Raw genomic sequence first — 25,872 nt, 5'->3', positions numbered from 1 at the left:
CTGAGCAATTAGTGACTCTCTTTCTGCTTTCTTCATCCCACAGCTACTGACCTGACAGTGGGCAAAATCTATGCAGCCATGATGATCATGGAATATTACCGCCAAAGCAAGGCCAAGAAATTGCAGGCCATAAGAGAGGAGCAGGTGAGTGAGGACTATAAAAACAAAGCTTCAGTCAGAACCCAACAATGTGGCTTCCATCCATTTCTGATGGATCTCAATATCTCACAGTTTAAAAATCAAGACTCATTCTGCAAGTGGCCCAGTCCAGTCACAGATGACAGTGATGTGTGTTAAGCATTATACCTTTGGATATAATGCATGCAACACCTCTTGAGCCATCTCATGATGAACCATATTGTGCATCACACACTGCTACACCAGTGGTGGGAAACCTCCATCAGAGTGTATCATAATATCAGCCCTATATGCCTTCTTCAGTAATGCTTCTGTACTAGACATTTACAATAACAATGTGGTATATATGTGCACATATATCATATGCATTTGATGATTAACCACACCTGGAAGGAACAGATGCACAATAGAAATAAGCCCTCTTCACCAGTTACCTTCTTCTGACCAGTGGGGATCCTAAATCACGCAGAAGAACTCTCCCCATGTTCAGCACTGCCTTTCACAAACAAGAACTGAACACAGGGCATCTACAGGATGTGGCCAGAGGGTGTGTCAGTGTAGGGAGCATGGTTCTGTCAGTACACTTCTGTTCCCCCCACTCCACACATGCAGTGAAGGTGGGAGTGTACCGCACATGGTCTGAGGGCACACAGTGCTCGTCTAGTTCTGGTCAGTACCTGGATGACTGATGGGTTGGGAACCCCATGTATGCTGCCTTAATATATGCTTAATGTATACATGGAACCCCATGTATGCTGCCTTAAGAGACACATGTTTTGGGCGGTATAGAAATATTTTAAATAAGTAAATAAGTAAGTTCCGTGATGGATGGAAGGAGGTTTATAAATGTAAAAAGTTTTTTTAAAACAACTTGTGATGAGGGTTATAATGTAACTGTAATCCTTGTTCCTTTACTGACTTTTTGGCCCATCTTCTCAGGAGAGATACTGTTTCCATCCTTCTATAACTATGATTAGTCAGGGCCGTTCAGAGAAAAAAATTAAGCTTGCATACCTAGGCCACTTCCATATGGCAATAAACTGTGGAATATTCAAAGCTCTTGCACGAGTTCCAAGCGTGATTTTGCACTTCAAACAAACCTTGCTGCAGGCTTCCACACTACTTCCTAGCACAATTGTATTTATTTATTGTTAAATTTTTATATGGCCTATCATTAAAACTATCTCAAGGAGGTTTACAAAACATTTAAAATAATATAAAACTATGAAAATAGTTAATGGAAATATTAAACTGGGATATTAAAAAACAAATCTAATTAAAAGTTCTAAAAAACATGCACAACATAACCATAAAATACAAATACAAATATGCACAATATAACCATAAAATACAAAGAAGCAGCAACAAAAACAGCACTCATATAAAAGCCTGAGTAAAAAGCCAAGAGATTTCACTTGCTTCCTAAAAACTGTGATGGAGACTGAGGAGCAGATGCCCACCAGGAGAGCATTCTAAAATCTGGGGGCAATAACTGAGAAGGCCCTGTCCCGCGTGCACGACAGCCAAGCCTCCCTCATTGTCTGCATGCAGAACAGAGCCCCCCCGCCGCCCCGATGGCCTTATCAAGCAGGCAGAAACCCTTGGGAGCAGGCGATCCCTCCGATATCCAGAGCCCAAACCATTAAGAATTGGACCTGGAAACAAATTGGCAGCCAATGTAGCTCTTTCAAAATGGGCATGATGTGATCCCAGTGGGCAGCTCTGGATAAAATCCTAGCTGCTTCATTTTGCACTACCTGCATTTTCCTAATATTCTTCAAGGGCAGCCCCACACAGAGCGCATTACAGTAATCCAGCCATGATGTGACTAAGGCGTGGGTAACAGTGGCCAGATCTGCCTTCTTGAGAAAGGGATGCAGCTGGCGCATGAGCCAAAGCTGTGCAAAGGCACCCCTGGCCACAGCCTCCACCTGAGCTTCCAAAAGCAGAGCTGGGTCCAGCAATACCCCCAAGCTACACACCTGCTCTTTCGCGCAGAGTGCAACCCCGTCCAGAAATGGTTGAATCCCTTCATCCTGGTTGGCTCTCCTACTGACCAACAGCACCTCCATCTTGTCCAGATTCAATCTCAGTTTATCAGGAGCTTTTTCACACAGGGCTTTTAGTTCACACCTCCTCCAGAATGGAGGGTGTGCATTCACATATTGGCCAGATTATATTTATTTATTTATTTACTTACTTACTTACTTATTTACACAATCAGACAGTTGTTATTGACTGGCTTGTTTTATCCAGACATCGAGTCCTTCCCAAGGACCTTGGATGGCTGAATTTTATTATCAATGTTGTTGCTGTTATAGATATCGTCACAGAATATAGGCTGTTCCCAGTAAAGCTGCTTTTTGTAAGTGGCTGATGGTGATTTTTGTGGCCCCTATGGTGTTGAGGTGCTCTTCAAGGTCTTTTGGAATTGCACCTAGGGCGCCAGTTACCACTGGGATTATTTTGGTTACCACTGGGATTATTTTGGTCTTCTTCTGTCACAGCCTTTCAATTTCAATTTGTAGATCTTTATGTTTTGTGATTTTTTTTCTATTTCTTTTTCTTCTATTCTGCTGTCCCCTGGTATTGCTATGTCGATTATTTTAACTTGTTTTTCTTTCTTCTCGACTACAGTTATATCTGGTGTATTGTGTGGCAGATGTTTGTAGTCGGAAGTCCCATAATATTTTTACATCTTCATTTTCTACAACTTTTTCAATTGTATGGTCCCACCAATTTTTGGCTACAGGTAGCTTGTATTTTTTGCAGATGTTCCAGTGTATCATCCCTGCTACTTTGTCATGCCTTTGTTTGTAGTCAGTCTGTGCGACCTTTTTACAACAGCCGATTAGGTGGTCCACGGTTTCATCTGCTTCTTTACAAAGGCGACACTTGCTGTTTGTTGTGGATTTTTCTACTTTTGCTCTTATTGCATTTGTTCTTAGTGCCTGTTCTTGTGCAGTCAGTATTAAACCCTCTGTTTCTTTCTTCAAGTTGCCATTCTTAAGCCATTGCCAGGTCTTGGTGATGTCTGATTTTCCACTTATATTGTGCAAATATTGACCATGCAGTGGCTTATTTTTCCATTTTTCTGCTCGGTTCTTGACTTGTTCTTTCTTGTAGGCCTGCTTTGTTTCATTGGTGTTGAATAGTTTCTTGTTATTGACCATTTGAAGTGCCTCTTCTTCATTGTCCTTTATATATTCTTCAAGGCCTCTTTTCTCCTCCTCTACTGTTTGATGGACTTGCAGCATTCCTCTTCCACCTGAGCTGCGAGGGAGGTAGAGCCTATCTACATCACTGCGGGGGTGCAGTGCATGATTGATGGTCATGATTTTCCTGGTCTTACGATCTAGCGTCTCTAGCTCTGCCTGGGTCCAGTCTATTATTCCTGCAGTGTATCTGATAACAGATATAGCCCAGGTGTTTATGGTGTGTATGGTGTTCCCGCCATTGAGTTTGGACTTGAGGATTTTTCTAACTCTCCTGATGTATTCACTTCCAATTTTTCTTTTAACTTCAGTGTGTGCAATGTTATCAGCCTGAAGAATGCCCAAGTATTTGTAATGTTCTTTCTCTTCCAGGTTCTTGATGTTGCTTCCATTGGGCAGTTCTATTCCTTCTGCTTTTGTTATTTTCCCTCTGTTCATTATTAATGCAGCACACTGGTCTAGTCCAAACTCCATTGCTATATCACTACTGAATATACGGACAGTGTTTAGCAGTGATTCGATTTCTGACTGGGACTTTCCATACAACTTCAGATCGTCCATGTACAGCAGATGGTTGATTTTACTTGATGTTTTAGAAGTTTGGTATCCGAGGCCTGTTTTGTTTAGTATTTGTGAAAATGGAGTCATGGCGATTACAAACAACAGAGGGGATAGTGAGTCCCCTTGGAAAATACCTTTTCTAATGCTAACCTGTCCAAGTGTCTCGCCATTGATTGTTAACTGTGTATTCCACATACTCATTGCTTTTTAAATAAATATTTGAAGGTTTTTGCTGACACCAGTTGTTTCTAAACATTTTAGTATCCATTTGTGAGGCAATGAGTCGAAGGCTTTCTTGTAGTCAATCCATGCAACACTTAGATTTATTTTTCTTCTCTTGCAATTTTCTAAAATCATTTTCTCAGTCAGCAGCTGGTCTTTTGTGCCTCTGGTGTTTGGGCAATTTCCTTTCTGTTCAACTGGAAGCTGCTTATTGGTTAATAGGTGTTGCATTACTTCATCAGCTAGTATGCCAGTTAATAGTTTGAACATGGTTGGCAGGCAGGTTATCGGTCTATAATTACTTGGAACTGCACCTTTTGCTGGGTCTTTCATTATGAGGTGAGTTTTCCCAGTTGTTAGCCATTGTTCAATATCACCTCCTTGCAAAATGTGATTGAACTGTTTTGATAGTTGTTTATGAAGGCTTGTTAGGTGTTTAAGCCACAAGCCATGCAGTTCATCGTCACCTGGTGCAGTTCAATTTTTAATTTTCTTTGCTCTTTCACTTATTAGTTCTGGTGTTATTATTAGACCTTGCATTTGTTGGTTACATTTTTCGACCTCTTTCACCAGCCTGCTTTTTTATTATAATCTATTGGATTGTCCCATAGTTTTCCCCAGAATTGCACTGTTTCTTCTTTATTTGGTGTTTCTATGTTTCTTGTAGTTTCTCCTTCTATGCTTTGGTAGAAATGTCTCTGATTCGATTGGAATTGGAGATTCTGCCTGTGTTGTGTAATTCTGGCTTCGTATCTGCTAATCTTCTTTGACACTGCTGTTATTTGCTGTTTTTTATTTCCAGGACTTCTCTAATTTTCCTTGAATCTAGGTGGTATTTTTGAATTATTATTATCATCATAATCATTATTATTAATTCAATTTCTATACCACCCTTCCAAAAATGGCAGGGCATTTTACACAGAGAAATAATAAATACATAAGATGGATCCCTGTCCCCAAAGGGCTCACAGTCTAAAAAGAAACATAAGACAGACACCAGCAACAATCACTGGAGGGCTGCTGTGCTGGGGCTGGATAGGTCCAGTTGCTCTCCCCCTGCTAAATAAAGAGAAACGCCACATTAAAAGGTGCCTCTTTGCCAAGTTAGCAGGGGTAACCCTGCGAGCTATCAGGGAGCACTTCACACACACTTTGGGTTTTTCATTGCATGTTAGAGTATAGCCCAATTTATATCCAGGGTTAAAAAATCCACTTTTTGCATCAGTTTTGGGGGGCAATTTTGAACTCGCAGTAAAGCCTCACAGTAAATTCTCAGTAATGGCTGCTGTCTGAAAATGCTGCAGCCCACTGTCCAGCTCCATGGAAGAAGAGGGCTTCTTCACTCAGCCTACCTGGGCACGCAGGGGCCGGCCCCAGAGTAGGGATGGGGAGGGGTTAAATGCCACCCTGGGTCTCCTCCACCCCAAGCTATTTATTTCTTGTACTGGCCTCTTTTTTTTCCGCCATCCGCCAGCCACTCATCCCTGGCCGGCTCCTTAAATGCCCCCTCGCAGGCTGTGCACTTCCCATCTCCAAATAAGGGGCCAATGCCTCTCTTTATTAACCCATTATCCCTGGCAGCTGTACTCCCCATCATCCCCGTTCCTACCTCTCCCCCTCAGGAGGTGCACCAATAACATCATTCTTGTGCGCCTCCCCCTAAGTTCTCCCCAGCCCCAACTCATCCAGCCTCATTTCCCTGCTGAGAGCCCCATTCGGTGGGGAGACTGGGTGGCTGGCGGGGCCCGTTGGTGTGCCGTCTTCCTCCTCCAATGGCTTGCTGTCCCCTCCCGTAGTGTCAGATGGCCACCCACCCTCGCCCTGGACAGTAAGGGTGGCTGGAGCGGCTGGACACTCACATCCAACCTTTCACTGCCTCCAGCCCCTGATTCAGGACATCCACCACCTCCCTAGGATCCGGTGACAAGGAGAGATAGAGCTGAGTGTCACCTGCATATTGCTGACAACTCAGTCCAAGCCCCCGGATGACTTCTCCCAGTGGATCATGTAGATGTTAAACAGCATTGGGCGGGGGGGGGGGACTCTGCAGTACCCCACAGGCCAATGGCCAAGAAGCTGAGCAGTAGTCCCCCAGAACCACTTTCTGGACCCTCCCCCCGAGAAAGGACCGAAGCCACTCCAAAGCAGTACCTCATACTTGAGAAGTGGTCCAGAAGGATACCGTGCTTGATGGTACTGAATGCCTCTGAGAGGTCCGGCAGAACCAATGGGGATTCACTCCCCTTGTCAAGCTCCCAGCAAAGGTCATCCACTAGAGCAACCAAGGCAGTTGCAGTCCCATACCCAGGATGGAAGCTAGATTGAAAGGGGTCTAGAACCCTCTGCAGCTGGGAAACCACCACAAGTTCTATCACCTTGCCCAAATAGGGAAGGTTATCTTACCCTCAGTACACATGCCAAGCAGGGGACTCATGCAATGTTTACAGCTCCACCCACTGGCCTGCTCTTTCATTCCAAGAAGAACCTGCCCATTTCCTCATTCACCACAGAAGTGGTAATTAAAAGGGATGGGTGCTTCTTGGAATACAAGTGCTGACCAGCAGGTGAAAATTGCATTAGTTCCCTGCTTAGCCCTGCTTACAAATGGTCAGATACAGGGGCAACTTGTTCATGAGTCGAGTAGAAGCAATGGCCTCAGGCAGCATCTAGGCAATGGGGCAGCAAGTGCAGGCATCCTTTCCTGACCCACAGGCGCTCGCGCACACACCGCCCTTCACCATCTCCCAGCTGCCCTACATTCTGGGCATGCCAGGATTTTAAACTGCAGGTCGGTGGTGCAAGGGAGACGATAAAGGAGCTTCTAGCTTCTCTACAGGGGCGTAACTATAATAGGGCAAGGGGAGACAGTTGTCTGGGGGCCCATTGCCTTGGGAGGCCCCCCCAGAGGCAAGTCACATGACTGACTCCCCCAGCCGAGCACCCACCCGGGCTTCCTTCAGTTGTGTTCATCCTCCAAAATTGATGTGAGTGTTAAGACCTGGAGCTACCAGAACAGCATGTCTTTCTCTAGTACCATTAAATGACTTGCATCGCCCACAATTTACAAAACCTTTTAAAAAATTATTTAGGATGATGTTCTGTTGTGGCACGTGTGTGTGTGTGTGTGTGTGTGTGTGTGTGTGTGTGTGTGTGTGTGTATCCTTTTGTTACCTCTATTCAGCCTCATTTAAGACTTCTTTACTTCATGAGCTGAGCTTCAGTGAGGGGGTGCATTTTAAAATCTTGTCTCTGAGCCCACTCCAACCTTGCTATGCCCCTGCTTCTCTAGGTGGATGCTTTCTCTCTCGCTGTCTCCCCTTCCCCACCTCCCGGTGCCTTCAATCAACAGGTTTGTATGGGAGGGAAAAAGAGAAAGTTCCCACGTATGCTGATCTTCAGTTTTAAATCCGTGTTTGCCCAGAAAGTAAGGCAGCCAGGAAATGGGGAAGAGTGGTGTACACGAGGGCAGAGAGGCTAGCCCCACACCTGAAGCTGATATCAGCATCAGAGGGCAGGGCCAACAGCATCTCGGCATCACCTCAGGAGGTGCCAGTGCTTAAGCCGGCACTGCCCTGGAAGCATAGTTCTTTGACAATGACTCTAGCCATTGTCCTTATGGTCTGTCCTTTTAAAATTCTCCCTTTGGGGAACTTCTTGATGCATTGAGGTGCATGCCCCCTGTGCCTTGGCCAGCTGTGGCTCACAGGGGCATGCTTATCTCATCTTTCAGACACACAAATCCCCTGTACACTTTACAGAAAAGGCAGATTGGACCCATGATGGAAATGCAGGGGCCCATGTTTACAGTAACCTGCGAAGCAGCCTAAGGATGGAGATGATATGCTATTAGGCTAACAGAGGACAATGGGATTGTCTGCCACTGACTGCTTCTCAAATGGCCTGAACTTGCTTGAGGAAATGAGGCTGTTTGAAAGCTGTAGTTCCTTCCTAAAAGCTCTGTACTGTTCTGTGCTTTCCTGTAGAATCGGACACCACTTATGTTCCAGCGCATGGAGCCACCATCCCCAACCCAGGAGGGAGGTCAAGGACAGAACGCAGTCCCCTTATCATCCCACCTGGACCAAGGAGGAGGAATGTAAGTCCTCCAAACGGCCTGTATTTTAAGGGCTGTCGCCTCAGAAACAGAATTTTCTGCAGCAGCCACCATAGTTGATAGAACCCTGCAGAACTGACATCCTGTTGCCATATAGAGCCCTGCGGAATCAGTGTTCCCAGCACACACACAATTCTTATTTTCAAAACCTCCGTTTGAATGTTTTGGTTCTGGGTTTGTTTACAGGTTTTATATTGGTCCGGGTGGTTATGCCCTACCTCACGGCTTGCAAATAGAGGAACCTAGGAAGCTGCCTTATACCGAGTCAGACCATTGGTTCCTCTAGCTGAATATTGTCTACACTGACTAGCAGTAGCTCCCCAACATCTGAGGTGGGAGTCTTTCCCAGCACTACCTGGAAATGCCAGAGGTTGAATCTGAGACCAAAGCAGATGCTCTACCACTGAACTCCAACCCCATCCCCTAAGGGGATTGTCTTACAGCAGACAGAACTCACATGTAGCCACCATCCAAATGCAAACCAGGGTGGATCCTGCTTAGCAAAGGGGACAATTCATGCTCTCTCCTGCAAGCCCAGCTCTCTTCCCCAGACCAGCTCTCCTCCCCAGACCAGCTCTCCTCCTATAGGAGTCCCTGAGACCCTACTCCTAGCAACTGCTCACTGCAGCACACTTTGCTTAGAAAAGCTGGGTTTAAATAGCAAGGGGTTACACAGAGCAGGCGAGCATTGTAGTAACACTGCCTACCCACAAACTAGCAATGATTCTCCATATTACTTATCTAGGGCAGTGGTTGTGCAGTGTCTTTTTGTAGGCTGATGTTTCTATTTGTCTGCAGGAGCATGCCGGAAGGGGGAATGAAGGAAAGTGAGTCATGGGTCACACAGAGAGCACAGGAGATGTTCCAGAAGACAGGAACCTGGAGCCCAGAGCGTGGGCGCCCAGAGGACATACCCAATAGCCGGACCAATTCCCAGGTGGTTTGTGTGCCAGCTACATGTTTGGACCAGCACTTTCTTTCTCTGAGTCTCTCTTTCTCTTTTCTGCCCCAATCCATTCTCCTATAACTTTATTAAAAGTCTATTATATGCAGCTTATCACTAGAAATAGACATTGTGATGCCAGCATCACAGGAGAGTTGCCTCTCCTTTCTCTATATGCTTTGACATGTGCCAGCAGTGGAGGGAGCTTTCAAAGCATCCACCTCCAGCCACTAAGCTCCTGCTGCATTCTACTGGGGACAGAGCTTGGCAGCATCTCTGGACCATTTGTATATGAGGTTCCTTACACAATCCTTGGGACAAGGGGCAGCTGGACCACAATGTGCCCTTCCTAGATTCTAAACTATCCATTCCCTCTGTGTTGTAGGGTGGAAAACAGGTTCACAAGGATTAGAAGTTGAGGGAGGTGGAAGCCTGTACACCAGAAGGGCACTTTAAACATCCTTAGCAATGACATGAAGCCAGAACACCTATCATTGACATCTGTTGAGTTATGTATTGTTTGGACAGTTTCTCCATGTGTGTCCCAGCTCCTCTGGCTGTAGAAAGAAGCAGAGTTTCTTTCCATCTGGTTTCCCGTATTCTGACCCCATTATCTACCTTGCCTAATACAGTCTGTAGAGATGCGGGAGATGGCAAAGGATGGCTACTCGGACAGCGACCAATACCTGCCCATGGAAGGTCATGGACGTGCTGCCTCTATGCCACGACTGCCTGCTGAAAACCAGGTGAGGGTTTTTTTATCTGACCCATTTGTGAACTGGAAGGTTGTGGTGACCCTCCCGCTCTTGCCCTCTATGCCCTCTTGCCCCTGTGGGTAGCCGCAATCGTCACCGTCACACACGCCAAGCAGGTGGCCACACTGGGCTGAGTATTCCCTGTACTGATGCAAAGTGAAAGAATGTTTGGCCCTTCTCATTCCACCTAAGTTCTCCAGGGTGTACATAACGTCAGAATTGCATATACTTCCGAGAAAACATTCCCAGCTTATGGTCATGTGCTGAAGGCTGGGCTTTCCCAAAGGAAATGAAAACAACACCTGCCTGATCCTGGGCAAGATGGAGATTTCACAAAAAGGCACCTGAACTTATGACATTATTACATGTTACCAGGGAGAGACAGGAGAAGACGTAGGTCATCGCCTCCCCATAACACATTGTTTGCGCCTAAATCTTTTTTTGGAACCAGGTGCCATCCAAGACATGTTGCTGCCTGAGGCAAAGGACAATATGACACCCTCCCATCCAGGGAGAGGTTCTCAGCATTCTCAGGCCATGCTGCCAAGAGAGTAGTGGCAGGTAAACACTCAAGCCAGGTGGTGGTGGTGGCGGCAGGGACATCCCTGTGTCAGGGAAAGAAGGATGCCCCAGTGGGGCAAGGAGGGGAAAATGAATAGCATGCCCTAATGGAATGAGAAAGGATGTTGAAAGCAGGTGGCTGGAAGGCCCATGGGTGGTGCCATTGTGGGGGGTGGGGAGCAACGCTTGATGCCCTCCGTGCCCCTTCTCATGCCTGTGCCTGAGGCAGCTGCCTCACTCTGTTTCCGGGGAGGGCCGCGCCTGCTTGGAAGAGTCATGCTTAGCACAGTCTCTGACTCTAATGCACCTTCCATTACCTCTTTGGGATCCCCCCCCCCGCAGCACTCCTCTCAGAAATAGGCAAGGTATGGGGAAGGAGACCCAGAGGGGATAGGGCAGAGTATAAGTTGCTACTCTCCATTATGGGCACAAGGATGCTGTTCAAGGGACTGGCCAAAGGTATACATCAGCCCTTCTTCCTCAGTAATTGGAAGAGCAGACTTTTTGTTTTCCATATTAGGCCCTTTAAGTTCATAGATGAGACTCGTGCATGTTTCTCCTGGCCGATGAGCTTTGTGACTGTTGGGCATTGCATAGTAGGAACCTGCTCTTCCTAACTATATATCCTTAAAGATAATGGTGCACTCACCGGTGCACTCACTGGTTAACTTCTCAGCTTGAGTACTGCAATGTGCTGTACAGGGGGCTGACTGTCATTCAGAAACTTCCGTTAGTTCAAAATGCAGCAGCCAGATTGGTCTCTGGAGTTTCTCGGAGAGACCATATTATGCCTGTTTTAAAACAGATGCACTGGCTGTCAATAGGTTTCCGGGCAAAATACGAAGTGCTGGTCGTCTTAGGACCAAGTTACCTGGGAGTGCGCCGCCTTCAGTATGATCCCCAACACACATTAAGGTCATCAGGAGAGGTCCGTCTCCAGCTGCCGCCAGCTCGACTGGCAGTGACTTGCGATCAGACCTTCTCTGTAGCTGATCCTGGGCTCTGGAATACACACCCTATGGATATTAGAAGCTTCAAAGTTTTAGCAGCCTTTAAAAGAGCCCCTATCGTTTTAGCCTGGCCTTTAGTGAGTACAGAAATGGTTTTTAATTGGTTTTAATTTTGTTTTAATGGGGTGTTTTTTAAAAATAAATAAATCTTTTTTATATTTGTGAACCGCCTAGAGCCATCTGGGTGAGGCACTATGAAAAGTTAATAAATATATAAATAATAAAATAAATACACCATCAAAGAGTGGTATCAGTATATCACATGCAAAGACAGCAGTTGCCTGCATAATCCCAATGTATTGGCCTACTCTCAACATTTTCATTAGTATGGTAGTCAGTACCATAAGATTAGCATTCTATTCTAGGAAGCATCTCTTATATTCATAAGGCTGCCACTGCAACCTCTCCACCACCAATGTAATGGGCCCCGCCCCAAGCCCCTTTAGACTGTAAAGTCTCTGCATGCTCTTATAACCACCTTTTCTTTAACACCCAATCCATACAGAAGATCAAAGAGAAAGACAGCTCAACTAGTTATTGGGTGGCAGCAGCAAGACAGAAGTGGATCTTTACTTTCAGTTAGAATCGGTCAGAATTACCCAGCTAAAGGAGAGGGTGGAGTCCCACTTCGCCTTCATGCCCCTTTGCCTATCTAGCTGCCACCATTCCAACTGAGCCTCTGAGTTTGCACCATCGTGTCTGGATGGTCTATGGGCATCAGGTGCCTGGCACTCATTGCTTTCAACTTGCATCAGTAACTAGTGCCCAGGAGTAGCAGCAATTGCTGCAGTCCGCCTATGTGGCTCAGCTCTGAAATGCCCAGTGGAGTCCAGTTCTTTGTGGCCAGAGGTGGAGAGGTTAAAGGGGAGAAATGAGCCCTTTCCCTTCAACTTAAGAAGACTGACATGTAAAGACAGCAGTGGAACAAACCCTACAACAGGAGACCCTGGTGTGGGCCCCCCTTGGTCAGAGGAGGGAGGGTGGGAGATCTGTGTAGGCCTCTCCTGCCGGGCACCACCAAGGCTGTCCTCTTAGAGCAGGGGACTGGGAATCTACCTAGTCTCCTTGAGTCCTGCCCCTGCCCTGCTGCTACTGTACTGTGGTGTGACCCATGTTTTGTGCCTCAGGGACAACTGCCTCCAGCTGCCTCGCAAGTGCCCTTGCTTTGAGGCGCAGCTCCTGCTAACATGTTGCTTTGAGTAGGCTGGGATTTTATTTCGTTTCATGGGCCCATGGCGGACTGTCTTGTTATGCTAGCCGTGTCCTCAATGTATTCTTTGCTTCCCTAATGGGAGGTAGAAGAAAAGGCTCCAGGGAACCTGACAGCTCCCTCTTTATGGCCCATCACTTTGCAGATGCCATCGACACAAAGGCCGCATCTCTCTGCAGTTGCTGTCCGGCTCGTAACATAATACGCGCTTCCTGATCTGGCATGAAGCATGCTTTACAGCAGCCGACTCTCCAAGGGCTGTGGGTTGCTGTCCCAGCAGCCAGTGTTGTGCAAGGCGTGGGGTGGGGAGAGGATGACGGGCTGAGTGTGGGCGGGGGTTGGGAGTGCTCCTTGCTAAGCATGTGCCAAGCAGCAGCCGCTCTGAGCATGCTCCGCTGTGTAGCAGTATTTACTGCTGTACCAACAGGCTAAGCATATACGTGTCTCTGTGTATCTGTGTGCAAGTGAGAGCTTGGGTATTCTGTGACCAGAAGAAGGTGTAAAGGATACATGTATCATCTGCAACATTTCTTTCATAACAACACCTTCCAGTTCTGACTGAGAGGCGAATCTTAACTCACAAGGTCACCTTAACTCACAAGGATCTCAGCAGTCACAGCTTGTTGAAAACTTCAGCTACGGCCACAGCCTAGCTGCAGAACATGGCCCTTGCTTTCAAGGCAGAGGTACAGACCTAGATAACCCTACATGGTCACCTACCTACTTTTCCTTGCCAACGCCAGGCACCCTGGATAACTGACTGGACAATCTGCATTTCAAGCAGCTTTGGGTGTTCCCAGCAGCCGGCACCTCAGTGGTATCCACATAGTATTTTTGACAAACCATAGGACTTGGCAAAGGGATTAGCCCTTTGATTCAGCATTGAGTAGTATTATTTCAAGGCAGTGGTTTTCAAACTTTGTTGTGGAGAATCTTGAGGTTCTTTAGAAGCCTATCAGAGATCTCTCAGTGAGAAGATTAGTAATAGCAGACAAGTAATAGAGTAGTAATAGCCCTGACAGACTGTTTGCCCAGGTCTATTGACTTAGCCTTGTGGTGCAGGAGAGCTTCAGGGGAGTTCTAGATGCATTTTTAATTCACAGGGGGCTGTGAGGAGGCCTAACGGAACTTTCAAGTGCCATGTGTGAACTGTGTGTATGTGCACCCCGGAACACCCCCAGGAATCCTTGTCAATAATCAGGATTCCTCAGCAGAAAGGACAGTGTAGAAGGGTCCCCTGAAGTGGAAAGCTTGAAAACTGTTGCGTACTGCCTCTGCAAGAGGCAAGCCACGAAATCCTCAGGATGAGACAGGTCATTTATGAGGAGCTGGAAGTAACAGTTTCACTTTTGTAACAGAGACGAGACCTGTGTGAGTTGTTCAGCCTGTATTATTGCCTCAGAGGCCTGAATAGTCCTAGGCCTAGAGGGACTAGAAACCAGAGACAGTCCATAGAAGCTATATTTGTTATTTCACCAATCAACGTTTTTCTGCCCTGGATTTTTTCCAGTGAGTTATAAGCAATAAATGCTTGAGTTTTTAGGAGTCTAGTGTGTATTGCTGTTCTCACGACACTGAAATCCACTGCTTTTAAAGAACCCCTGCAGCAGTGGTGTGTAGCAATCCAGATAGGAGATGGGCGACCCATGGGCCTCACTGGTGGCATAAAATCAGGCCTGCACATCTGCCTGACTCTCCCATGCCGCGCAGCTCCTGCTCAGTAGACTAGAAGCAAAACCATGCCCAAGGAGGATGGGAGCCTTTATTACGTACTGCAGGCTGCAGTGGTAGCCGACTTGCTAAAATAGTTGGCTACCACTATTCAAAGATATCCTGGCATTTTCTCACTGTCAGATACTTGCCTGCTCTGCCTGTTTGCTGTGGCATTGGTCTAGTAAGAATTACTGGGCAGCCTGGAACAAACATCGAACAAACAAACGGCTCCTAAATGTCGGTGTAGGGTGTGATAGTGTTGCTTTCAGCACAGCTGTGGTCGTGGACTATGGTGCAGAAGGAGGGGGACCTGTTTGTGAGGAAAGGAGTGAATGGCATTGGTTCTCCTTTACTCTTTTGCATGAGCTTTGAGTCTGATGATCAACCTTCAAAGCAACCAAGTGAGTTAAGGGGGGATAAACCTGCTAAATGCTGCACAGCTACAGCCCAAAGTAAGGACAGATGAGGACTTCCTAGAACTTTCCAGCTCTGCATCCATTTTCAGCTCTTATGAGTCGAGGTGTGGGTGGTTGTGGCTATCTACCTGCCCTGAAATAAGCTGTGCTTTCTTCGTTCTTCTTTCCTGTAACAGCCCCTCTGTGCAATAACCACCACATTGCACAGACTTACCAGGGTTGACATTTTTTATTCCTGTCATATCTCACACACACACACACACACACACACACACACACTTTTCTTGTCACAGAGCTGTCATATGGTTCCCATAAAAATGCTTCTATCCCTTTCATAACTCTGAATTTTCTTTTGGTGCATGCCCTGCACTGCCCACCCCTATCAGCGCCACCTTCCCCACCCGCACTGCCCCTCTCCACTGCAAAACTTTGAGCTTATGCCCAGATCACAGCTTTCCGTGCTTTTACTCTTTCCCCAAACCTGTTCCTGCTGGGTGCCATAGGATTCAGGAAGTGTGTCCCAGGAGGAAAGCCACATACCTTTCCTCCTAGGACATCCTATCCCTGTTCTTAGCTCCAGATTCCAGCTGTGTGTGATTTGTGCTAGCCTTACACCTGTCTCTGTTGTACCTCTGGATTGGTGGAGGCCAGGAGGTAAAGCACAGCTGGAGCTCCTGCGGCTTTGGACCACGGGGAATGAAAGCACTGAAACCATGCCTTCCTATGTTCCCAGAGTCAGTGGTATCTGGAAGAATCTGATCCATTTTCCTTAGTGAGCCACTCTTGAATATATACAGTATATTGGTTTAAAACTCTTCCATCCCACCTTTCAATTTAAAAAAAAACTCCCAAGACAGCTTTCAAATAAAGAATAGACATTCAAAACAATTCCTGCATGAGAAGGAATTCCTACATGAGACGAGGTGGCCGGATTTGGCTTTTAAAAAGCCAAATTCTGGCTTACGGCCAATTTGACCCACGAGTATACCCCTTAGGTTCTGGCAGTTCTGCATAACTCCACATGAGCAGTGTGGAGAGCTGAGGAGGGTTTGCGGGGGAGAGCGGGCTTGGCCCACTCTCCTCGCAGATGATCATGCTGTTAGCCCTGGAGCGTTTATGATGATCATGCCGTTTATGATGATCATATCGCTTATGATGATCATGCCCTGGTGATTGTGCCATTAGCCCCTGAGAGGGCTTGGCCTGCTCTCCCCGCAGATGATCATGCCATTAGCCCTGGTGTGTTTGATAAACGGCTCCATCATGGAGCCAGTTGGGGCAGTGGGGATCGGGGGCCGCCTGGCCTTCGGAAGTCCCAGAGTGCCCCCTGCAAGTGTGCGGGCCATTCTGGGGAGACCCCCGTGCCGGGAGGCTTGTTGGAGCGTCCTGATCAGGGGTCTCCTCATGAGTTGCCACAGTGCAGAGCTGCGCTGGCGACTCACAAACAGGGAATCGTGATCAATTATGAACCGGGGGAGGGGCAGTGCTTAGAGAGGTTTGCTGCCGGGAGCCGTGCGGCTGATGTTGCCGCACATGACTGCTGGAAAGCGGGCTGGGCTCCCTTAGCCCGCTTTCCGACAGTCGTGAGAATAGCCGCACAACAGTCTAAAACTGATAGAATACCTAATGGGCATTAGTTTGGGCCTCCTTGAGGAGGGCATTCTATAAGCAGGGTACCACAACTAAAAAAGCTCTTTCCCAGTTGCTGCTTGCTTGATTTCTGATGGCAGGGCACTCTGGTGGCTGAGGGCCAGGGCCACATATTATTTCAATAATTCAACAGGTTCATGTCATTAAAGCCTCATACTTTGAGGCTTTAATGACTCCCGACATTGGCACTGTTCTGGTCATGGTTCCCAAAGGGATGGGGAGCAGGGACAGTCTGCCTCTGCTATGGTATTGCTTGCCAGTGCTAAACCTTTTGTTGATTCCTCTAGAACAGGGTTTCTCAATGTGTGGGTCCCCAGATGTAATTGGACTTCAGCTCCCATAATTCCCAACCAAAGACCACTGGGGCTGGGGATTATGGGAGTTGAAGTCCAATAACATCTGGGGACCCACACGTTGAGAAACCCTGCTCTAGACGCACCCAACATTTGGCTTCTAGGCCAACAGGGACTGCAAGGTCATGCGGGGTAGCGGGGGGGGGAACCTCCTTGACAACATGGCCTCTTGGCTGGTTAGGCTGAGTGCTGGGCCCTGCTAGCTTTTTTTGTTTGTTATTTAGATCTTCTTGAGGAGGACTGAAGGAAAAGGAATTGTCACTTTGCACAAGAAAACCCTTCTATTAGGAAGCAAACACTACGACTGAGAATTGACTGACATATCGTTTGGTTCTGATAACATTTTGAAATGACCCCATGACAATATGAGATGCTCAGTCCACTGAGTATCCTCCCCATTAGACTTAAGCTGCTCTTGGCCAGAGGAGTCTCAAATGCTGTCATAGTGAGCATCACAAAGTTTTAAAAAGAAAGCCAAGACTCCCTAGGCATAAGTTTCCAATTCAGAATCAAAAGCAACCTGAGGCTCCTAGACTGAAAAGCTACTGCTGCTTCCTCATGAGTCTAGGTCTTGGCAGGAGCCTTTAGACTAGAGCTACATGCAGGCTGTGATTGCTGGGCAACAGTGCCAAGCAGAATTGTGGGGAAGCTGGTGCCTTTCCTATCAACAGAAGGTTGTCCTTTGGGAGAATGCCCTTCCACTTTGGAGAACTGGCTTCTCTGGGCAGGAGAAAACACCAATGGCAACAGTGTCTGCCAGCCTCACCCACCAACAGAAGAAGGCAGCACAGTCATTCATATTCCACACAACCTCCTGCCAGTCAACCGCCAATATTGTCAACATGACACCACTGTCATTAGGCTCCAGAATCATCCTGCAAACAATCTCCCAGATGCTGTTCCATCCCAATAAATGGACTTTTTGCACAGGATTTCCCCAACACTCTAGTTATCTCCAGACTTCCACACCACCTTCACACTGACCAAAAGCCTGCCCAGGGCTTCCCGTGAGTTCCACCTTGTCTGAGTCAGTGTCTGCTTTGTTCTGCCTCATGTCGGTTGGACTGGCACAGCCAGGGGAGAAGAGATGAAGGAGTCCAGCAAATAAGTAAGAGCAGGTCTTTGTGCTGGAGTTACTGTCCCAGTTTGGGCCGTGCACAGTGTTGCAGCTTTTAACAGTGGCTGGGGCTTGTTGCCGCATGTTTGGGGTTTGGGGGAAGTTGTGGGGCCTTGCTCTTGTCTCTGCTGCTCTGCTCGGCTCATCCCTACTGAGAAATGTCTGTCCCTTTGTGGCGTCTATCCTTGTCTATCTTGGTTGTCAGTAGCAACCATTTATCTGAGGAGAAGAGCTTCCAGCACTGGGCTGGACTGGTTTGCTGCATAAATGACTGACATTAACCTGACTGTTCTCTCCTTACACTCCTCCCCTCAGTCCTTGACCACATTCTGGTTCCTTCACCCTTCCCTTTGGCCCTATCTATATCTCCCTTTGCCTTTATATTTATTTCCTTCTCTCTCTCTCTTTCCCGTTTCTGTGTGCACCGTCTTGTATGGCTGCGACAGAGGAGGAAGGCGCGACCGCGAGGGAATAATCTCAGTGTATGTACTGCAGCCTGGGCTCCTGGCTCTGCGTGCTCGCTGCCTCCAACTCCCTCCCCTTGGTCTCCTCAGAGTAGCAAGCTGCCAACTCTATGTGTCTGTCTGTCTTCATGCTCTCCTCTCTCTCTTTCTTTCTGACCCATATCACCTCCTCTCCCATTGCTTTTGCCGCAGTCTTTCTTGCCAGCCCTTTCCACCCTCATTTTGCCTTCCACCCTCATTTAGGTTTTCTCTTTCATTCACTGTCTTGTACTACATTTTTTTCCTCTCAGCTTCTAACTACACACTTCCCTTTTCCACTCCTGCCTCTCTCTTGTCTGCCAAGTTGGTCTCAGTAGACACTACATGATTCTTTAAGCACTCTAGCCTGACTCTGTGTTCTGACATCCTCATTATAATGGGAGCTTCTCAGTTGGCCAAGAGAGCATTTAGCCCAGATGACTTTTGTTTTGTTCTGTTCTGTTCATTGTGCTTTCTGGGAGAATAGCTCCATGAGCAAAGACTTTCTGAGAAAAGGGGTTTAACCTCCCTTCAGAAAGACAGCAGGAAGGAAGCTGTGTGTCTCTCTCAGAAAAGAATTCCAGAGTATTGGAGCTGTCACCAAGAAGACCCTGCTCCTCATAGAAGGCCAATTTTCAACTTTTCATAAGTTAGAAAATTGAGCAGAACCTCATCAGAATATCTTAAGTGACCAGAGGGCTCCTCGATAAAGAGACATTCCCTGAGATAATTAAGAGTCTAGTCCAGGCATCCCCAAACTGTGGCCCTCCAGATATTGCTGAACTACAACTTCCAGCATACCCAGCCACAAAAAATTGTGTCTAGGGATGCTGGGAGTTGTAGTTCAGCAACATCTGGAGGGCCGCAGTTTGGGGATGCCTGGTCTAGTCACTTAGGGCTTTAAAGTTCAAAACCAGGACTTTAAGATGGACCCAGAACTCAGCTGGTAGCCTGTACAGGTGTTTCAAAATAGATGGTATATGAGAATGTTGATTTAAGACTGTCAACAAAGAAGCCAAGGTTTTATTCCCCTTATGAATAACCTTACTGATGACCATCTGCATCCATCTGGAGCCCAATCAGTTCTTTCCATTCTCTATCTGGTTTTGTTTTTGTGGACTTTCTCCCCAGACTAGACTTTTCTCACACTCTCTCCCACCATAGCTTGGATTCTGTGTCCAACATGCTCCTCTCTTTTTTCTCCAAGATGACCTGTCCATTTGCTGTTTTTGAATTGGATGTGCACTCAGCCAGGCCTTCCAGAACCATCTATTCTGCAGTAAACCACCAGAGCACACGTTGCTTCTTCCTTTACTTCAAAAGCACTCACATGCCATGTTGAGAGCATATCCCTAAGGCCCAGGGGAAGCTTCCATTGCTTCCTGACCCATACTTTGATGCACAATGAAAAACACTGGAAACACTACTGTCCAAGAAAAGTGATAATGCAGTGCTCACAGTTTTTGTGTCCATATCCCTGTTCCCTATGAGTGAACTATCAGGCCATGCGTAGTCTATAATTCCATGCATTTGCTGAATTTACAAGGCATGATCAGCAAGTCTTGGGTGCATCAAGAAAGCATACCTGAGACACAAACAGCACCTAAAAAGGGGTAGAGTTTCTCCAAAAACCTCCATTCTTTTTCACTGTGGCTTTGGTACAAAAGAAGTAATACTGCCTTCAAAACTTTCCCTTTTCAAAACTAGAAATGTAGGTTAGTTGCTTCAGCAGTTAACTTTTAGTATAGCCTGTCAAACACTTTGAGTTTATTTTAAGCATTATTGTTAAAAGCAGTTCTCTGGCATTGAACTTCTTTTTCAGAATGCTGGGATTCTTTCTTGTAGAAATATTTGTAATTTCTATTAAAAGCAGGAGCCTTCCCCCCACCCCACCAATGGGGCCATTCACATGACCTACCAGGAGGGTAGGCAGGTAGGGGGAAGGCTTCCCAAACCTTGCCTCCCCCCACAGACAACCATTTGTTGTTGCGTGGGATCACGGAGCTCACTCCCACACAATCAGCCCTGCTCCGTATTGTGCAGAGCAGGGCTGATTGATCTGAGGCCGGGGCTCGTTGTCCTGGATTCCATGAAGCCCACAGTGCAGTGCATGACATGGCACTGGCATTGGGGGTCCCCCCCAAGAGATCCCCCCAGGAGCCCGTGCTTGCACACGATCAGATAGCCGGGGAGGGGCGGGGTGGGAGAGGGAACACCTGCTCCCTTAATCTTGTCTAACAGCCAGGTTTAAAAGTCAGGCTAGGCAGCACTGGCCCACAAGGATCGGGCCCAATCTTGGTGGTTCTCATGCACAGCCTAACCTAGGCTGGGCATCTTTCGCCTGGGTTTGGCCACGTGTGAGAACAGCCTCAATGTGTGATTCCAGGTCAATAGAACAATAAGCTCCAAAAAAGTTTGTAAGCTACACCTATTGATTATTCCAACTCAGCTGGTTTTCAAAGATGGAGACAAAAGCCTGCTTCAGACTTTTGAGTAATTTCTCAGATAATTTCGAAGTCCACAACATAATAATATCTTCTGTTTTCTTCCATTCCAAGAGAGGAGCTGCCCTGATTTTGGATGCAGATTTCCTATGCATCACAGAAGAAAGACTGGACCTGATTAAGCTTCCTATAGTTTTAGTACAGCAAGTTTTAGATACTGAAGGAGGTATTTTTTTAAATTAGCAATTTGCCAAAGAAATCTCTGAGCTTCATTCATTGAATCCTGAGGGAAACCAGGGAAACCAACAGCAAACCTGTGAGAGAAATTGACTAATTTCGGTCATTTAGACTAATTAATTATGTACTGATATTTCACTTCTTTTGTCAAAGGCTACTCAGTACCTAAAACTGCTACTCACTGCGGACTTCACTCATTAATTTTTGTAGGAATGTCAAACTGGGCATCAAGATTAGCATCAATAACAATAATCTCCAAACAGCAGTTGTAATAGAGAGACTGGCCACAAATATCAGTGGATGTTCTAATCTAGCATATTATCGTGACTGTTTATAAATGTTCTGGGTCAATATCCCAGAGAGCGATAATACAGGTTTCATGAAGATCAGTGGGCTTGAGAGATTTTGCACAGAAAGATTTTGCTTAATCATTTCCAAACAATGCAACAAGAAGACAAAAGAAGAAACTGAGGATCTCCATATGAGCAGTGTGGAGAGTCTGCAGTGGGGCTGAGGAGAGAGCGGGCTTGACGTGCTCTCCCCACAGATGAGCAGTCGAGGAGCCATGTGATGGCGACACACAATTGGAGGAATGGAGTTAGCGGAGCGCTCAGCCCACTAACCTCATTGGGGGAGGAGATTAAGCGGGCTTGCCACCAGGAGCCTTGCGGCTACTGGAGGTTCACACACATGGTGGAAACCAGGCTGGGCTTCCTTAGCCTGGTTTCCACCGCCTGTGAGACTAGCCTCACTGTGTATCTTCTCCCTCCATATCTTTGGGCTTGATGTTTTAAACAACCCTCTCCCTCATTCTGTGCTAACAACATGAAAAACAGACCCATATATCAGCTTGAGATAGGAAAAGGCTAGGTTTGATTTGAGAGCAGTTAATTATGGTTCTGCCATACAGGTGAAACTCGGAAAATTAGAATATCGTGCAAAAGTCCATTAATTTCAGTAATGCAAATTAAAAGGTGAAACTGATATATGAGACAGACGCATTACATGCAAAGCGAGATAAGTCAAGCCTTAATTTGTTATAATTGTGATGATCATGGCGTACAGTTCATGAAAACCCCAAATCCACAATCCCAGAAAATTAGAATATTACATGGAACCAAGAAGACAAGGATTGTAGAACAGAACAATATCGGACCTCCGAAAAGTATACAGTGTACTGTGCTTGACTGGCCAGCAAACTCGCCTGACCTGACCCCATAGAGAATCTATGGGGCATTGCCAAGAGAAGGATGAGAGACATGAGACCAAACAATGCAGAAGAGCTGAAGGCCGCTAATGAAGCATCCTGGTCTTCCATAACACCTCATCAGTGCCACAGGCTGATAGCATCCATGCCATGCTGCATTGAGGCAGTAATTGCTGCAAAAGGGGCCCAAACCAAGTACTGAATACATATGCATGCTTATACTTTTCAGAGGTCCGATATTGTTCTATTCTACAATCCTTGTCTTCTTGGTTCCATGTAATATTCTAATTTTCTGGGATTGTGGATTTGGGGTTTTCATGAGCTGTACGCCATGATCATCACAATTATAACAAATTAAGGCTTGACTTATCTCGCTTTGCATGTAATGCGTCTGTCTCATATATCAGTTTCACCTTTTAATTTGCATTACTGAAATTAATGGACTTTTGCACAATATTCTAATTTTCCGAGTTTCACCTGTATATGCTTACCAACATTTAGAAGGAAAGGGGGGGCTTTGCCCAACAGAAGAAAAATGTAGCAAGAAAGCAGGTGCCAAGATATCCACCCAAACCCTATCTGGAGATTATTTACTATGTTTCCTACAATGGAATCCCTTAAGAGCTATATAGGTAGCTTAGACCATTCTCCCTGGAAATCAAAGACAAAACTTAGAACTCAATATTTGATGGTAGGAATCTCTTTGCAGCAAATACAGACAACTTTAGTAAGATAGATATTCAAAAATGTCTTTAGAGCTGGCTTATGCATCCTGTTGGTTTTCTACCCAGTATTTTTGAACCATCCTAGATCATTTTTCTTTTCTGAATTACCCCTCCTATTGTATTCGTAGAGTACTATCATATGCCAAGACCTCCATTCAGTCTACCTGCTGAACATGCCATGTTGAACTGCTGCTTATTTAATCTTCCACCATTAGGAATGGACAGAGCATTGTGAAGAAAAAAGTTTGATCACCTATACATCATGTTCTTCAAAATTATCTTTTCCATCCTCATCTCCTTCCCCAAACCTCCACCACCACTGTCTCAGGGTACCAGTCCAAATAGTTTCTGGTGAAGCCAGGAGCTAGAAATCTAAGCATCTGAGGTCGTTGAAACAGCTTTACCTCTTTAAAAAGGATTCTTTGCAAGTCATGTGATTGTTTGATTATAACTGTGGCTCAGCATGCACAAGCAGTTCAGTGCTGAGAAGATCTCGCTCCAACAGTTCTATACTAGACTGGTGTTTCTGGAAAGCATGGTTGCATATGCATCTACATTTACAAGTGGGTGCAGATGGAGGACATCTGAAAGAGCGTCAGTTACAAGTAAGTAATCTTTTCTTCTTCTTTGTGGTCTCTATGCAGTCACTCTTATGAGATCTGTGCCCTCACAAAGTCTCATTTGGAACTTTCTAGAGCTCAACCTAAAGAAATGCATGAGCCGCACCTCTGTAGGGTGAGAAAGCATGTCCAAATGGGTGCGGCTCATGCCTCCACTCTCAGTTCTTCAGCCACCACAGCAGTAGCACTGTGAAGAACCTTTCCCTAAAACCAAGTGAGTTTTCCCACTCCAGCCCTACAATGGGTTCTACTTAAATCCAGAAAGTGGTCAACTCATTGTTCTTACATTCAGAAGTAGTCTTGGATTTCTTCCTTTGCTGCATTCCCCAGTGTTGTTCCAACACTGGCTTCCATTCCTTTTATCCTCTCCAACCGCCTTCCTTTCCTTAAAGACTTGGGTCTTTGCACCTCCACTCTGAGTTCCCTTGGAGTGAATTCACTGGGTGGCTATCACTCTCAGAATTCATGGGGTGGTTATCAGATTTCTGCCCACTATTAGCATCCAGATTCCCTGTCACAGACTCCCTTGTTAAAGACTACTTTAAAGGATTGTCCACTTGTATCTCCAATGGTAAGACTGGTATCAGCTTGGGATGTGCCACTGGTCCTCGTGACGCTCATCCCCAAATCATATGAACCTCTGGCGCTGTGTGACCTGAGCACCTTCTCACTTTTGACGGCATTCAGACATAATGGCTAGCCATAGTTAAAGCTGACCGAGGTTCCCATTCTTAACTCCAAATCGCCCCGTAGACATTCACCAAACCACGGCCAGCCTAACTCTAGTTACAGGACAGGGGAATGCCTCCCTGCCAAGGCATGGCCTAGCAAGCTCCACAGCCAGACTGTGGGGAAAGCATCACCTCATCAGCGGCTCGGCTGTGATTGGCCACAATCTCCAGAGGGGCGTGTTGTCCTCCACTCTCAACTAGCTCTGGCTATGCCTTCCCCATTGCTTAAGGGGGAAGGGTCTCCCATTCAGATGCAACCAGGCAGACCTCCGTGTGCCAATGACAACTTAACCCCATCCACACCACACTCCCAGCTATGTTGTCTCAATAAACTTGCAGCAGAGAATTGCTTCGCAGGGCTAATACTTGGCAATGTAGGGGCACACATCCTCAGGGCAGGTGGAGGTTTCTGGTCAGGGCTGGGGGGCACTGCTGCTTTTAAAGCTCCACTGAAGGGCATGGCATGGGAGTGCCCCCACTAGGCTTGGTTATCACAATTGGTGCTGCTTGGCTCCATCCCCTCCACAGCTGCTCTGAAAAGTGACGAAATGGCACCGTTCTCCACCATACCCAGAGGGGCCATTATAGCATTCTCAGCAGCACACAACAACCCCCACCCCTGAAAGCGCTCATTGCCCTGTGTCATGCATGTTAGGGGTACCCCATGTGCCTTCCCTCCCCATCTAGCAACACCCCAACATCCACTGCCCTCTCCTCTTCCCTACAATGGGGGTCATATAGATGTGTTCCCAGCAGCACCCAGCCCCACAAGCTTTTCTGGAACCCACAATGGCACATGGAAGGGGGGGTCCAATAGCTCTAACTTCTCTGACCCCCAGTCAGAAGTTCCTCACACCCTTCCCCACCACCCTCCACACCACTGGCCAGGTGTGAGTGAGGAACCTGCACACTTCGATTGGAAAGGAACACAGAACTTTGAAAATGAAAGGTTTAACTTTATTTTAACACCACACAACAAAGTGGCTTGGATCCCATGAGCTAGGCGGGTGGCAGGTGCTTACTATCTGCAAAACAGCCTGCTGCTACAGGTGTGAGCATTAAGCCCATGCGCCCTTCAGGGTGGCAAGCCCTTCCGGCACCATGCAGCTGCCTGGCTCACAGATGTTCTGGGGGGAGATTCTCCTATGTGTGTCTTGCAAAGGCCACTCCCACTACGCACGACGCCCTCATATCGCCAGCAATCCTCAGGGGTTGCGCTGCCACTGATGGCTGCCCAGCATCGCCACCTCCCTCATCACCCTCTGGATTGGTGGCCGGGTCCTGGGGCTCTTCCAGCAGGACATCTCCCCTCATCTCACAGATATTGTGAAGGACGCAGCACTTGGGCACCATGAGCACGTTGGGCACCAGATCTTCCTCCACATCCTGCAAGCTATAGAGAAAGTGTCAGTGGGCCTTCAGCTTCCTGAACACCCTCTCCTCCAACA

General features: G+C 46.8%; 1 protein-coding gene across 11 annotated transcripts in view; it reads left to right on the top strand.

Moving 5' to 3' along the window:
* Nucleotides 1–25,872, top strand: part of CACNA1A (calcium voltage-gated channel subunit alpha1 A) — a 401,410-nt gene that overhangs the window by 339,539 nt on the left and 35,999 nt on the right. For 9 of the 11 annotated variants that reach the window (XM_053290752.1, XM_053290754.1, XM_053290753.1 and 6 more), the window contains 5 exons: nucleotides 44–144; nucleotides 8,120–8,232; nucleotides 9,049–9,187; nucleotides 9,826–9,939; nucleotides 18,425–18,460. In XM_053290752.1, the coding sequence (XP_053146727.1) occupies nucleotides 44–144; nucleotides 8,120–8,232; nucleotides 9,049–9,187; nucleotides 9,826–9,939; nucleotides 18,425–18,460 (503 nt within the window). The remainder of the gene's footprint in view (nucleotides 1–43; nucleotides 145–8,119; nucleotides 8,233–9,048; nucleotides 9,188–9,825; nucleotides 9,940–18,424; nucleotides 18,461–25,872) is intronic. The other 2 variants (XM_053290757.1, XM_053290756.1) reach the window with 1 other exon arrangement.

Source organism: Hemicordylus capensis, chromosome 2 (assembly GCF_027244095.1).
Source record: "Hemicordylus capensis ecotype Gifberg chromosome 2, rHemCap1.1.pri, whole genome shotgun sequence".
Taxonomy (NCBI): Eukaryota; Metazoa; Chordata; class Lepidosauria; order Squamata; family Cordylidae; genus Hemicordylus; species Hemicordylus capensis.
Note: the sequence above shows the minus strand (reverse complement) of the source record. Positions and strands in the feature narration are given on the sequence as shown.